Source organism: Rhinatrema bivittatum, chromosome 5 (genome assembly GCF_901001135.1).
Source record: "Rhinatrema bivittatum chromosome 5, aRhiBiv1.1, whole genome shotgun sequence".
NCBI classification, from domain to species: Eukaryota; Metazoa; Chordata; class Amphibia; order Gymnophiona; family Rhinatrematidae; genus Rhinatrema; species Rhinatrema bivittatum.
Window position 1 is genome coordinate 117850299 of NC_042619.1, and position 13716 is coordinate 117864014.

Genomic DNA, 13716 nt, shown 5'->3' on the forward strand with positions numbered 1-13716 from the left:
CCCGTTACAGGACATATAGATCTATGTTCTGTCAATTGTATATCCTTTTTGCAAAAGGAATTCTTTCACTCCTTTGCTTCTCAGAATTGGTGATTCTAGAAGCTCACTCAGTCTAGACAAGCAAGGTCACCAACCTTGGTATATTAGGCTGCCATTTGGTCATCAGTCCATATGCTTTTATCAACATTGTGTGGATATTAATGCTCAAGCCAAAACCGAGTTGTAAAAGGAGTGACTTTGCAGATTCTTGCTCTTTAAATGTTGGTTGTCTACCTCACCACCCTCTATCCCAAAAACCTTCTTGCTGGTATAAGCTGCTTTATAGCCAACCAAATAGTTATGGAGAAAGTTTATAATAAGAACTAGAAATTACCGTAGTAATAATGTATGTGCTCTAGAAGATGGTTTTCTCCTTTCACCCGCGTCCTCTCCATCTTCTTTGGCACATATCCAGCCTCTTGAGATGCTCTGTGGCAGTCAGAAATATGTCTAGGGGGGTCTGGTGTATGCACATACATTGAGAAGTGTCTGTTCCTTGTCCTAGGTGCCTGCCTTATTCCAGTGCATCAGCACTATTGTTTTTTTTACCCAGGCTCTCTAATCCGCCTAGTAAATTTGTATTGCTTTCATATCTGCTGCTCCCTAAACAACCATTACAATCCTCTTTGGACCTCTAACCATATCTTATATGCCCCTCCTTAATATACCTCCCTTTTGTGTTTCCCTATGCATATTGTAAACTGAGCAGTAGGACCTTGTGAGACTGGAAGATTGGGCTTCCAAATGGCAGATGAAATTTAACGTGGACAAGTGCAAAATGATGCATACAGGGAAAAAATAACCTTTGCTGTAGTTGCACAATGTTAGGTTCTATCTTAGGAGTTACCACCCAGGAAAGAGATCTAGGCAGCATAGTGGATAATACAATGAAATCATCGGCTCAGTGTACTGTGGCGATCAAAAAAACAAACAATGTTAAGAATTATTAGAAAGGGAATGGCAAATAAAATTGAGGATGTTATAATGCCTCTGTATCGATCCATGGTGACACACCGCACCTTGAATGCTGTGTGCAATTCCGGTCACCGCATCTCAAAAAGGATATAGCTGCACCGGAGAAAGTGCAGAGAAGGGCGCCCAAAATAAGGGGCATGGAACAGCTGCCCTATGAAGAAAGGCTAAAGAAATTAGGGCTGTTCAGTTTGGAGAAGAGACGACTGAGGGGGGGGGGGGGAGATATGATAGAAGTCTACAAAATCATGAAAGGACTTGAACAAGTTAATGTAAATTGGCTATTTACTCTCTCAGATAATAGAAAGACTAGGGGGGAACTCCATGAAGTTAGCAAGTAGCTCATTTAAAATAAATCAAATAAAATTATTTTTCACTCAGCGCATAGTTAAGCTCTGGAATTCATTGCCAGAGGATATGTTCACCACGTTTAGTTAGCGTAACTGGGTTTAAAAAAGGTTTGGATATGTTCCTAGAGGAAAAATCCATAAACTGCTCTTACGGTAATTAATGAGCAATAGTAGCTTGTGATTTATCTAATGCTTGGGTACTTGCCAGGTGACTTGGATTGGCCACTGTTGGAAACAGAATACTGGGCTTTATGGACCCTTGGTCTGACCCAGTATGGCATATCTTATGTTCTTATGTTATGAGATACATGTGTATTAGCAATTTAACTATAGATTTTATTGTAATCTGCCTTGAAACCAGCTTGGTAAAGGCAGAATATTAAAAGTTTATAAATAAATAAAATATAGGCTGGCGATGAGATTCTTAGTTCATGCTGAAAGGTTTGAAGTTTAACTTTGCAACAGATCTAGTGCAGATGTCCCAAATGGTGGTGGATCTGTGATGAGAATTAACATTACAGTAACACTTTATTTTGTACTTGTTAATGTACACACTTGAAATTTCTTCTCTTTTGTGTGTGTTATTTTTAGCTTCTGAAGTCAACAGTGATGATGCAGTGGGTCACCTGGTAGAAAATCATGTTTCAGATGAGCCCTCATCTGATGTCTCGCCAAGCAAACCAGTGGAATCTGAACTTTTAGCTTCATCTTCACTGTTTAATTCTTTGGAGCAAGCAACAAATCACACTGAGGACTTAAACCATGATCACTCAAGTGCCAGTGACCTTTCTGATGATGAGTTCCTGGAAAATCACGAGGAGATGGAAGGTGCAGAGACTTCCGTAGACGATAGTTTACCAGCATCTTCTCTGAACAAAGCAAGGCGATTAGCACCCTGCATGAGTTATGAGAAAACTAACGCTGAGCTAAAGACTCAAATAATGAAGGAGATTCGAAAACCAGGAAGAAGTAAGTGCAAATGGTTACCATTGTGATAAAATGCAGTAATGTTGTATACAGTACAATACGGAATTTATTGTGGGTTTTGGCAACACTCTTTTCATATTATGTACCTGGGCTAAAAATGGCAATGAGGCCCTCTGCGCATGTTTAATAATCTATTTATTTATTTAGAAATTTTATATACCGACAGTCGTTGTGAACATCTCATTGGTTAACAGAGAACAGAATGCAGCAACAGGCTTTACAATGAACTAGTAACTTACACATGTGAATTAGAAACTACAGTGTAAAGGGACTAATAACTAAATAGGGGGAAAAGGGAGAATATACAGGGAATGTAACCAGCATATACAGGGGGAATAGGAGGCAAATACAAGGGGAGAGGGGAGCAAAAGCTTATAACAAGCTTATTCAGAGAACATAACAGGCTTATGCAGAGGAAATAAGCTTGTGCAGGGAACATATAGCAAGCTTATACAGTGAACTTAAGGTTTAAGGGGCAAACGGAAAGCCTGATACAAAATTTACAAATATAAGAAGGCAGGTGGACAATCTGAAAAATAATTAATATAATATAAATTATTTATATTACAAGTAAAGAAGGCAAGAGGAATATCTGAAGAATAATTAATATAAGAAGTGGCTTAAGTACATTAAAATTAAAGTCTGGAATCACATAGAATGTGTATCGCTTAAGGTATGAGAGGAGAGGTTGCCGGGAGTGTCGTTGGGGAAGACGAGAAGACAAATGTGAGGAAAGGAGAGTAGGAGTCTATATTAGGAGAGGAGAGATATATATCATCTATAGATCCCAAAGAAGGGGGGGGGGAGGGGGGGCAGCGCGGTAGCTCAGGTGTAGGCCTGTTTGAATAGCCATGTCTTGAGGTTGTGTTTGAATTTTTTTGAGCATGATTCTTGGCGAAGATAAGATGGCAATTTATTCCATAGAGTGGGACCTGCTATGGAAAAGGCACGGCCTTTGGTGGAGGTAAGTTTATATAGTTTGGACGAGGGTGTGAGTATTGTTGCCAGGTATTGGTTTCTAGTAGGTCTGGCAGGGTTGCAAAAAGTGAGGTGTTCTCTGAACCATTGCATATTATGGTTGTAAAGTGCTTTGTGGATAAGAGTAAGCGATTTGTATATGATCCGGGATGTGATCGGTAGCCAATGCAAATGCTTGAGGACGGGGATGATATGATCATTTCTGTGGGCATTGGTGAGGATGCGTTCAGCAGCATTTTGGAGCAGTTGTAGGGGTTGTATTGCATTTTTGGGGAGGCCTAGTAGAATGGCATTACAGTAATCAATTTTTGATAGAATGAAGGCTTGGAGTATAGTGCGAAAGTCATTGAGGTGTAGAAGGAGTTTAAGTTTTTTTTTTAAGGTGTGTAGTTTGAAGAAACCGTTTTTTAAAGTGGCGTTGATTAATTTTTTGAGGTTGAATTGATTGTCGAGGGTGACGCCGAGGCTACAAACATGTTGTGAAATTGTGATATCAGAGGGCAGTGTGTTGAGCAATAGGGGGTTAAGGTTAATGTTGTGGGGTGAGATGAGGAGTAGCTCAGTTTTTGCGGTGTTGAGGGCAAGGAAGTTGTTTGCGAACAAGGTACTGATAGAGAGGGCGGTTTCCCAGGTCTTAATGGCTTCTTGTAGTGCGTCAGTAATAGGTATCAGGATCTGAACATCGTCAGCATATATGAAATGCGCAAGACCTAGCTCAGCAAGGAGATGACAGAGGGGGAGGAGGTACTTATTGAATAGTGTGGAGGATAGAGATGAGCCTTGTGGTACTCCTTGTGTTGATTAGTTGGTTTCGATATGAAATTACCGATTTTTACTCTGTATTGTCTATCGCAGAGGTAAGATTGAAACCAGCGGAGATGCCAATTTCTTAAAGGCGTTCTATTAAAATGTTGTGGTTGACTGTATCGAATGCAGAAGAAATGTCTAGGAGAACCAAGATGTGCGGTTGGCCTTTGTCGATGCCTTTAGTATGTGGTCTGTAAGGGATAGGAGGAGGATTTTGGTGCTGTGGTGTTTGCGAAAACCATATTGTGAAGAGAGGAGAATGTTGTGTTCTTCTAGATAGTCTGTGAGTTGTCGATTAATTGTTTTTTCTAATATTTTAGCAATAAAAAGGGTAGGTTTGATATGGGGCGAAGTTGGCCAGATCGGAGGGGTCGAGGGTGGTTTTTTTTAGAATGGGTTTTACTATGGCTTGTTTGAGTTGGTTTGGGTCCTTGCCAAGAGAGATGGATCTGTTGATGATGCTCGATAAGGGTTTGGAGATGATGTTGGGGATGATGAGGAGGGCTTTAGTGGGGATGGTGTCGGAGGGGTGTAAAGAGGGTTTAATTTTCTTTACGATAGAGTCTATTTCTAATGATGAGATGGTCTCGAGTGCATTAAGTCTAGCAGTGGTGTTGCTGGATTGGGTTTTCGTAGGAATGGATAGGGAGGGGAAGCGTGCCATAATTCTGTCTATTTTTTTGTGGAAAAACAGGACAAGGTCCTCACATTTGGCCTTGTCATCTGTATCCGGTGTGGTGGTGGGGTTGGTTTTTGTTATGTTTGTTACGAATTCAAATAGGGCTTTGGCATTGAATTGGAAGTGGTGGATTCTTAGTGCATAGAAATCCCTTTTAGTTGTGTCGATAGCTTCGCGATAAGTGTGGAGGTAGGATCTAAACTTAGCCAATTGAGTGGGGGAGGGGTCTTTACGCCAGTTTTTTTCTAGCTTTCTAAGATTGTTTTATGGTTTTAAGCTCAGATGTGTACCATGGTTGTTTTTTTCTATTTGTTGGGTCAATTTCTCGCGATTGTGCGGGGCATAGATTATTGGTAACAGTGCTGGTAAGCTCAGTCCAAGAGGATAGGGCTATGTCAGAGTCTGTTAAATCAAGTTTGCTGAGTTCGTTAAAGAGGGCTGTTATGAGGTCCTCTCTTTTGCAGGGTCTTCTGAAATGGATGTTTTTTTTGGTGCAGGCGGGAGTGAAGGTATTTTCAAAGGTTCAGGTGGTTTCAATACGGAAGTGGTCAGACCAGGGGATGGGAGTGCAAGTTGGCGGATCTGGTCGGATGTGGGAGTTGATGAAAATAAGATCAAGGGTGTGGCCTGCCTTGTGGGTGGGGTGGGAGATTATCTGTTTGAAACCTAGAGCGTTAAGCGAAGTTAGGAGGGAGTAGCAGGAGGATGAAATAGGTGCAGCATCAACATGGAGATCGAAGTCTCCAAGGATAATCGTTGAGGCAAGTATGTTTAAATTTTTGGTGATATATTCTTTCTCACAGGACAAGCAGGATGGTTGTCCTCACAGATGGTTGTCCTCACAAATGGGTGACATCGAGGATGGAGCCCACCACGGAAAACTTCTGTCAAAGTTTAAACAGAACTTTGACTGGCCCCTACTGGGCATGCCCAGCAAGGCACTGACCCTGCAGCCAGCAGGGGTCTCCCTTCAGTCTTCTTTTTTCCGCGCAGCAGTTGCCACGCGGTGAAAGGAGCTCTCTAACCACGTTCCTGACAGGAATTTGGAAGTTAATTTCCTAAGAAAATTTGCCCCTCAGGGGTCTCCCTTCGACAAATTTTTAGTCATCTTACGGAACCCGGTAAGTTTTTTGCCTTTTTCCATCGACTACCGTCGATTTTGGCCCTTGAGGCCTGTTGGCACTTACCGATCCCCAGCCTAAATTTTGGCTTCAGGCCATGGCAACGGGGTTCCGCCGTTGTCCGGATTGTACCCGGACTATGTCCATCACAGACTCCCACAGGGTTTGTGTAATGTGTTTGGGTAGTGAGCATGATGTCCTGACTTGCACCAAATGTGCCTTAATGACACCCAAGGGTCGCAAAGCCAGGATGGAGAAGATGGGACTCCTCTTCCATGCACCCACCCCAACGCCATCGATAGCATCGACGTCATCGGAACCGGCACCGGCGAAGTTGTACCATCATCGTCAACCCTCCGGTGACCGTCCGCCATCGATCGCTTCTCGGCCGTCGACTCCCGTCCCTTCCCCGGATGGGCGAGGGGATCGGAAGGAAAAGCACCACCATCGACGGCACAAATCTCGGCCTGTCGAGGATCCACAGCCATCGACCTCTGCTCAAGCCGAGCCACCGACAAAGAAGCCGCGAACAGACCGGACACCCTCCACGTCTCGTTCGCCGGCATCGAGGAAACCCTCACCCTCCCGGGGTGCGGGGGCCGTGATCCCACCGGTTACGGTGGTCCCTCCGGCCCTGCCTCAGCCTCCCTCTCCCGTCGAGCCGGGTATGGTTACCCCTGGTCTCCGGGCAGAACTGGACCGGCTGGTCCAGGAGGCCATCGAGAAAGCGATGAAGAAATTGCAACCTCCATCGGCACCGTCTCCGGCACCGGTTCCAGTGCCGCCCCCGACACCGACACCGGCACCGGCTTCGCCACCGAGGAGGGAACCGACCACCGAGCCGTTGATACAAGCGCTAGCACCGCTACTGAGCCGCATGGAGGCGCTCATGACGGCCCTTCCATCGGTGATTCCAGTACCATCGACAACACCACCGTCTCCGACTGGATTTTCATCGGCAGGAGAAACACCGTTCCGGATTCCCCCTTCCGGGGTGGTTCCATCGGTGCCTTCTGGTATATCTCCACCGATATATCCTTCGGTTCCATCCATTCCACGCCAGGCACCGATTCCATCGGCAGCACCGAAGCCATCGATGCCATTTCTGGTTCCACCTACGGCACCGATTCCACCTCGGTTTCCATCGATGCCTTCAGAGCCTCAGCCAGGTCCATCAGGGCTACAAGCCCCACTTGATCCCTACGATACCTGGGGTGATGATGATGATACATCTTCTGACACAGATTTGCCTTCGCCACCATCTCCTACAGAGAGTAGAAAAAGATCTCCTCCTGAGGATCTATCTTTCATTAATTTTGTGAAAGAGATGTCAGAAGTTGTACCTTTTCAACTACAATCTGAAGCTGATGACAGACACCAGATGATGGAACTCCTTCAATTTCTGGATGCTCCAAAAATCATCGCTTCCATCCCTATACACCAGGTGTTTTTGGATCTGCTCAAGAAAAACTGGGAATCTCCTTCATCAGTGTCCCCCAGTTAACAAAAAAGCTGACTCCACCTACCTTGTCCAGTCAGCACCAGGTTTCCAAAAACCTCAACTGGATCATCGCTCTGTTGTGGTTGAGTCCGCGCAGAAGAAGGCCAAGCGTCTTAAGCCACACTCTTCTACCCCACCTACCAGGGACAACAAGTTCCTAGATAGTGTTGGACGGAAAGTCTATCATGGAGCTATGTTGATTTCACGCATAGCTTCATATCAACTTTACATGACTCAGTACAACAGAGCCATCCTTAAGCAGATGCAAGACTATGCTGACACGTTGCCAGACCAATACCAACCGCAGCTTCAAGCCCTTCTTCACAAGGGATTTGAGGCAGGGAAGCACGAGATTAGGACTGCCTACGACATATTCGATGCTTCCACAAAAGTTTCAGCCACAGCCATCTCAGCCAGACGTTGGGCTTGGTTAAAATCATCCAACCTTCGCCCAGAGGTTCAGGATCGTCTTGCTGATTTACCCTGCTTAGGCGATAATTTGTTTGGAGAGCAAATTCAGCAGATTGTGGCGGAGTTAAAAGACCACCATGAGACGTTGAAACAACTCTCATCTGTCCCACCTGAGCTGACCTCCAAGCAACCGCAAAAGAAAGACTCTAAGAAGTCATTCTTTCGACCACGCCGTTATTACCCTCCATCGGCCAGGCCTCGTCCAGCTCGATCCTCTACTAGGCCTCAGCCGCGTCAGCCTAGGAAACAAAGGCCTACTGTAGCCCCTCCTCCTGGGCCTGCGGCTGGCCTTTGACTCCCCTGTAGGGAACACATGCCAAACCCCTCTTCAGGACATCCCTGTAGGAGGTCGACTGTACCATTTTCTACAACCTTGGTTGCAGATCACCTCAGATCAGTGGGTGCTAACAATTATCGCACAGGGTTACCACCTCAACTTCATATCTCTTCCGGCAGACTCCCCGCCTCTTCAAGCGTGGAGTCTATCCACCCATTTGGCTCACTTACAACAGGAAGTATCCCTTCTTCTGCAATCAAATGCTATAGAACCCGTTCCTCCCTCTCAACGAGGCAAGGGATTCTATTCCAGATACTTCCTAATACCAAAGAAATCAGGGGGACTACGTCCCATTTTGGACCTTCGAGCCCTCAACAAATACCTTCAAAAAGAGAAGTTCAAAATGGTAACCCTAGGCGCGCTGCTCCCTCTGCTACAAAGAGGCGATTGGCTGTGCTCTCTCGACCTCAAGGACGCTTATACCCACATTGCGATCACACAATCCCATCGCAAATATCTGCGGTTTCTAGTAGGCCACGACCATTATCAATACCGTGTCCTACCTTTCGGTCTAGCTTCTGCCCCACGAGTCTTTACCAAATGTCTCGTAGTGGTAGCAGCATTCCTAAGGAAGGAAGGTGTCCACGTCTACCCATACCTGGACGATTGGCTAATCAGGGCCTCCACCCAACAGATAGCTCAATCCTCCCTAAAATTGACAATTCAAACACTCCTTTCCTTAGGGTTTCTCGTCAATTACGAGAAATCTTGCTTAGTCCCGTCTCAAACCTTATCCTTCATTGGGGCAGACTTGGACACCTTACAGGCAAAGGCTTACCTTCCTCTTCAGAGGGTCCACACCCTAATGTCCCTGGCTCGCCAGCTCCAGTCTCAGAACACTGCCACGGCTCGCCAGTTCCTCATTCTCCTAGGGCACATGGCATCCTCGGTTCAAGTCACTCCCATGACCCGACTAGCCATGAGAGTAACACAATGGACTCTACGACACCAATGGATTCAAGCTTTTCAGCCTCTGTCCTCCATAGTCACAGTCACACAAGCGCTGCGCCTATCCTTAACCTGGTGGACGACTCAGGTCAACCTCCTTCAGGGCTTACCCTTTCTTCCACCGGATCCGCAAGTAATCCTAACCACCGACGCTTCTCACATCGGTTGGGGAGCCCATGTGGACGACTTTCAAACCCAAGGGTTATGGTCCAAAGAGGAAGCCGAACACCAGATCAATTTCCTGGAACTTCGAGCAATCCGCTATGCGTTCCGCACTTTCAAAGATCATCTCTTTCATCAGATAATCTTAATCCAGACGGACAACCAAGTGGCCATGTGGTACATAAACAAGCAGGGAGGCACAGGCTCCTGAGCACAGGCTCCTTCCTTCTGTGTCAGGAAGCTGCGCAGATCTGGGCGGAAGCCCTCTCCCACTCCATGTACCTCAGGGCCACTTACCTGCCGGGAGTAGACAATGTATTGGCAGACCAGCTGAGCCGTGTCTTTCAACCACACGAGTGGTCACTCGATCCTCTGGTAGCGACCTCTCTGTTTCACAAGTGGGGTTCTCCCCGCATAGACCTCTTTGCGTCCCCTCAGAACCACAAAGTGGACGATTACTGCTCTCTCATTCGGAGCCAGCACTCTCGGCCGAGGGATGCATTCTCCCTCAAGTGGACAACCGGTCTGCTCTATGCATTCCCTCCACTCCCTCTTGTGTCAAAGACTCTCGTGAAGCTACGCCAGGACGGAGGAACCATGATCCTGATAGCACCTTACTGGCCACGCCAAGTATGGTTTCCAATACTCCAGGATCTCTCCATCCGCAGGCACATTCCTCTGGGAAAGGACCCGCATCTGCTCACTCAAAACGACGGATGCCTCCTCCATCCCAACCTCCAAGTCTTGTCCCTGACGGCATGGATGTTGAAAGGTTAGTCCTTCAGCCTTTCAACCTTTCAGATTCCGTTTCTCGGGTCCTGATAGCTTCACGAAAGCCTTCCACAAGAAAGTCTTACTCATACAAATGGAAAAGGTACACATCATGGTGCACTTCTCAGTCCCTTGATCCCCTTTCCTGTCCAATCTCCAAATTCTTGGACTATTTATGGCATCTCTCTGAATCAGGTCTTAAAACCTCTTCTATCAGAATGCATGTCAGTGCGGTAGCCGCCTTCCATAAGGGTATTGGGGGTAATCCTATTTCAGTACAACCGCTAGTAACACGCTTTCTTAAGGGCTTGCTCCATCTAAAGCCGCCCTTGCGTCCTCCGGCCCCATCCTGGGACCTTAACCTGGTTCTTGGTCGTCTTATGAAACCTCCTTTCGAACCTCTGCACTCCTGTGACTTTAAATATCTCACTTGGAAAGTGTTATTCCTTTTGGCTATTACTTCAGCTCGCAGGGTTAGTGAATTACAGGCCCTAGTTACCTATCCGCCTTACACTAAGCTCCTGCAGGACCGTGCGGTACTCCGCACTCACCCTAAATTTTTACCTAAGGTAGTTTCTGAGTTTCATATCAATCAATCCATCATACTACCTATCTTTTTTCCCAGGCCCCACTCCAACTCTGGAGAGCAGACCCTGCATACCCTAGACTGTAAACGAGCTCTAGCTTTTTACCTAGACCGTACAGTTTCCCATAGGAAGAGCACTCAATTATTCGTCTCTTTCCATCCTAATAAGTTGGGACAACCTGTGGGTAAGCAGGCTCTTTCTTCCTGGTTGGCGGACTGCATTTCTTTTTGCTATGAGCAAGCTGGCATTCCTTTTCAAGACCGTGTTAAAGCACACTCTGTGAGGGCCATGGCGACGTCAGTGGCACACCTTCGATCGGTGCCGCTTCCTGACATCTGCAAAGCTGCAACCTGGAGTTCTCTCCATACCTTTGCAGCCCATTATTGTTTGGACAAGGCTGGAAGACAGGACTCCATCTTCGGCCAGTCTGTCTTGCGTAACCTTTTTCCAACCTGATGTACCAACACCCTTCCACCTACCCGGTTGGGTGCGGATGCCCTTTCCCAAATTTCTCCTCACTTATTGTGCCTGCTGCACACCGTTGGGTACATTTGGTGCAAGTCGGGACATCCTCAGCTCGGTACTCACCCATTTGTGAGGACAACCATCCTGCTTGTCCTGTGAGAAAGCAAATGTTGCTTACCTGATGTAACAGGTGTTCTCACAGGACAGCAGGATGTTAGTCCTCACGAAACCCGCCCGCCTCCCCGCGGTGTTGGGTTCGTTTTATTCTTACTTTCTAGGCACTGCCTGTAGCTTTGAAAATCAGACTGAAGGGAGACCCCTGCTGGCTGCAGGGTCAGTGCCTTGCTGGGCATGCCCAGTAGGGGCCAGTCAAAGTTCTGTTTAAACTTTGACAGAAGTTTTCCGTGGTGGGCTCCATCCTCGATGTCACCCATTTGTGAGGACAACCATCTGTGAGAACTAACATCCTGCTGTCCTGTGAGAACACCTGTTACATCAGGTAAGCAACATTTGCTATCAGGAGTTATGGGTTATTGTAAGCAGTCCTGGTGGGGTGTATACTAGGCAAATTTGTAGATTGGGGGATTTAAATAGACTGATTTCAAGTTTGTGAGGTGGGGAGATCGGTTGCAGTGTTAAATTAAATACCTTTTTTGATGCAAGAAGGAGACCACCTCCTCTTTTTTTTTGGGTCTTGGAATATTGAAAATATCGTATGATTCTCATGGGAGTTGGTTTAGGAGAATGGAATCGGAATCCTTTAGCCATGTTTCAGTGATTGCGCAGATGTCGGGGCTGTCATTGAGGAGAATATAATTGAGAAGAGCTGTTTTTTAAACTGTAGATTGCACGTTGAGGAGGAGGATAGTGAATGTTGTAAGGCCAATTAATTGGGTAAGGGGGGGTTATCATGATGGGGAGGAGAGTTCTCTGGCGTTCAAAAGAGAATTTGGGTTGGGGGGCTCGTACTGTGTGAGCGTAATGCTTGAGAGTGGGAATGGTTTAGGTGCGCATGGTTATTGTGTGGAGGCAATTTGGGCGTTAGTGCTGTCTAGAGGGTAGTGAGTGAACAGAGTTTGTTTGAAAGGGGGAGGGAGGGTGGTAGGGAGGTCCCAGGGAGGACAGGTAAAGGTTTATGAAGTTTGGAGGATGAGATAGGTTAGGTGATGAGACAGTATAGAAAAGCTTATAGGGAGTGAGAGGGACAATGTAGGAAGAGGAATATGCACTGAGGGGGCTTTTGTGCAAAAGGCCCAACGATTTGAAGTGTGATGTTTAGACAGGAAGGGGGATGATTGTTAGAGTGTGGGTGAAGACCTGGGGAGGGGGAGGAGCAGGATTGTAGTCAAGGTGCTCTGCGGCTGGTGGAGGGGTAGGGGTGAGGGTAGAAAAATACAAGGTGGGGAGGGGAGCAGAAGAAGCTGAAGAATAAGCAAAGCTTTTAGCTGTAATTTGCTTTATGAGGGTTCATTTGGTCTAAAGTCCAATGTAGTCCATTTGCTGTGTAGTGATTGCTGAAGAAGGGGCTCACTAAGGGGCCTGCTTGTCGGGTGTGTTGGATGACGTCTTCTGCTGTGGAGGGCTCCGGGCGTCTCGGGTCATGACATCGGTTGGTGGGCGGGTCCTTCGGCAGAGCGGAGGAGCGTCGATGGCATGCATGCAAGGCCTCGGAGGATCGCAGCAGGGCCGATCGCAGCTCGGGTACCCTGACCCCGACTGGTCTGCGCCGAAAGTGCGGGTCCGAGATTAGCGAGGAAGAAGGGGCCAGGTGAGGCCTTCACTCGCCTTTTAAAGGGCTCCGGGCGTCTTGGGTCGTGACGTCAGTCGGTGGGTGGGTCCTTTGGCCGAGCGGAGGAGCGTCGATGGCATGCATGCAAGGCCTCGGAGGATTGGGGGAGGGCCGATTGCAGCGAGGGTACCCTGCATGATAGAATGCATGATAGCCTGCACCCTGGCATGATAGCTGTTTGGTTTATTTTGTTGGTTCTCATTGTATTGCTGTAATCAAACACACCTGCTTACAATGGCTTTTAAACAGGAGAACTTATTAACCCCTAAGACACATGCTCTTTATAAGTCATATTACTAACATAAATCCAGCAAAGATCCCGCACACTGCAGAATAGTTATTACTTGTTTTATTTTTATGTGTGATTTATTGGTTTTATTATTGTGTACTGTATGTAACTGTGTTCCCTGCCCCAAACCTGGGAGGGCGTGGGTTACAAATAATTATAAATAAAATAAATAGTAAATTTCACCTAGGACAAGCAGGATGGTAGTCCTCACACATGGGTGACATCATCAGATGGAGCCCGGCACAGAAAACGTCTGTCAAAGATTCTAGAAACTTTGGCTGGCACACTGAGCATGCCCAGCATACCACTATCCCTGCATCCATGCGGGATCTCTCTCCAGTCCTTTTTTTTTCCGCGGAGGTGGAGCTTGTGCTTTTATTTTTTGGAAAATGAGTTTTTCTTCGTGACTTTCGCATACTTTTTTCCTGCACTCTCTCTTGTTCCCATCGGGTTCTTCTCGGTC

The 13716-nt window shown here is 46.8% G+C and overlaps 1 protein-coding gene across 2 annotated transcripts in view; it reads left to right on the forward strand.

Annotated features, from left to right (window-relative positions):
* INTS6 (integrator complex subunit 6) overlaps positions 1 to 13716 on the forward strand; it is a 185674-nt gene that overhangs the window by 152783 nt on the left and 19175 nt on the right. For both annotated transcript variants that reach the window (XM_029602804.1, XM_029602805.1), the window contains exon 16: positions 1953 to 2330. In XM_029602804.1, coding sequence (XP_029458664.1) covers positions 1953 to 2330 — 378 coding nt within the window. The remainder of the gene's footprint in view (positions 1 to 1952; positions 2331 to 13716) is intronic.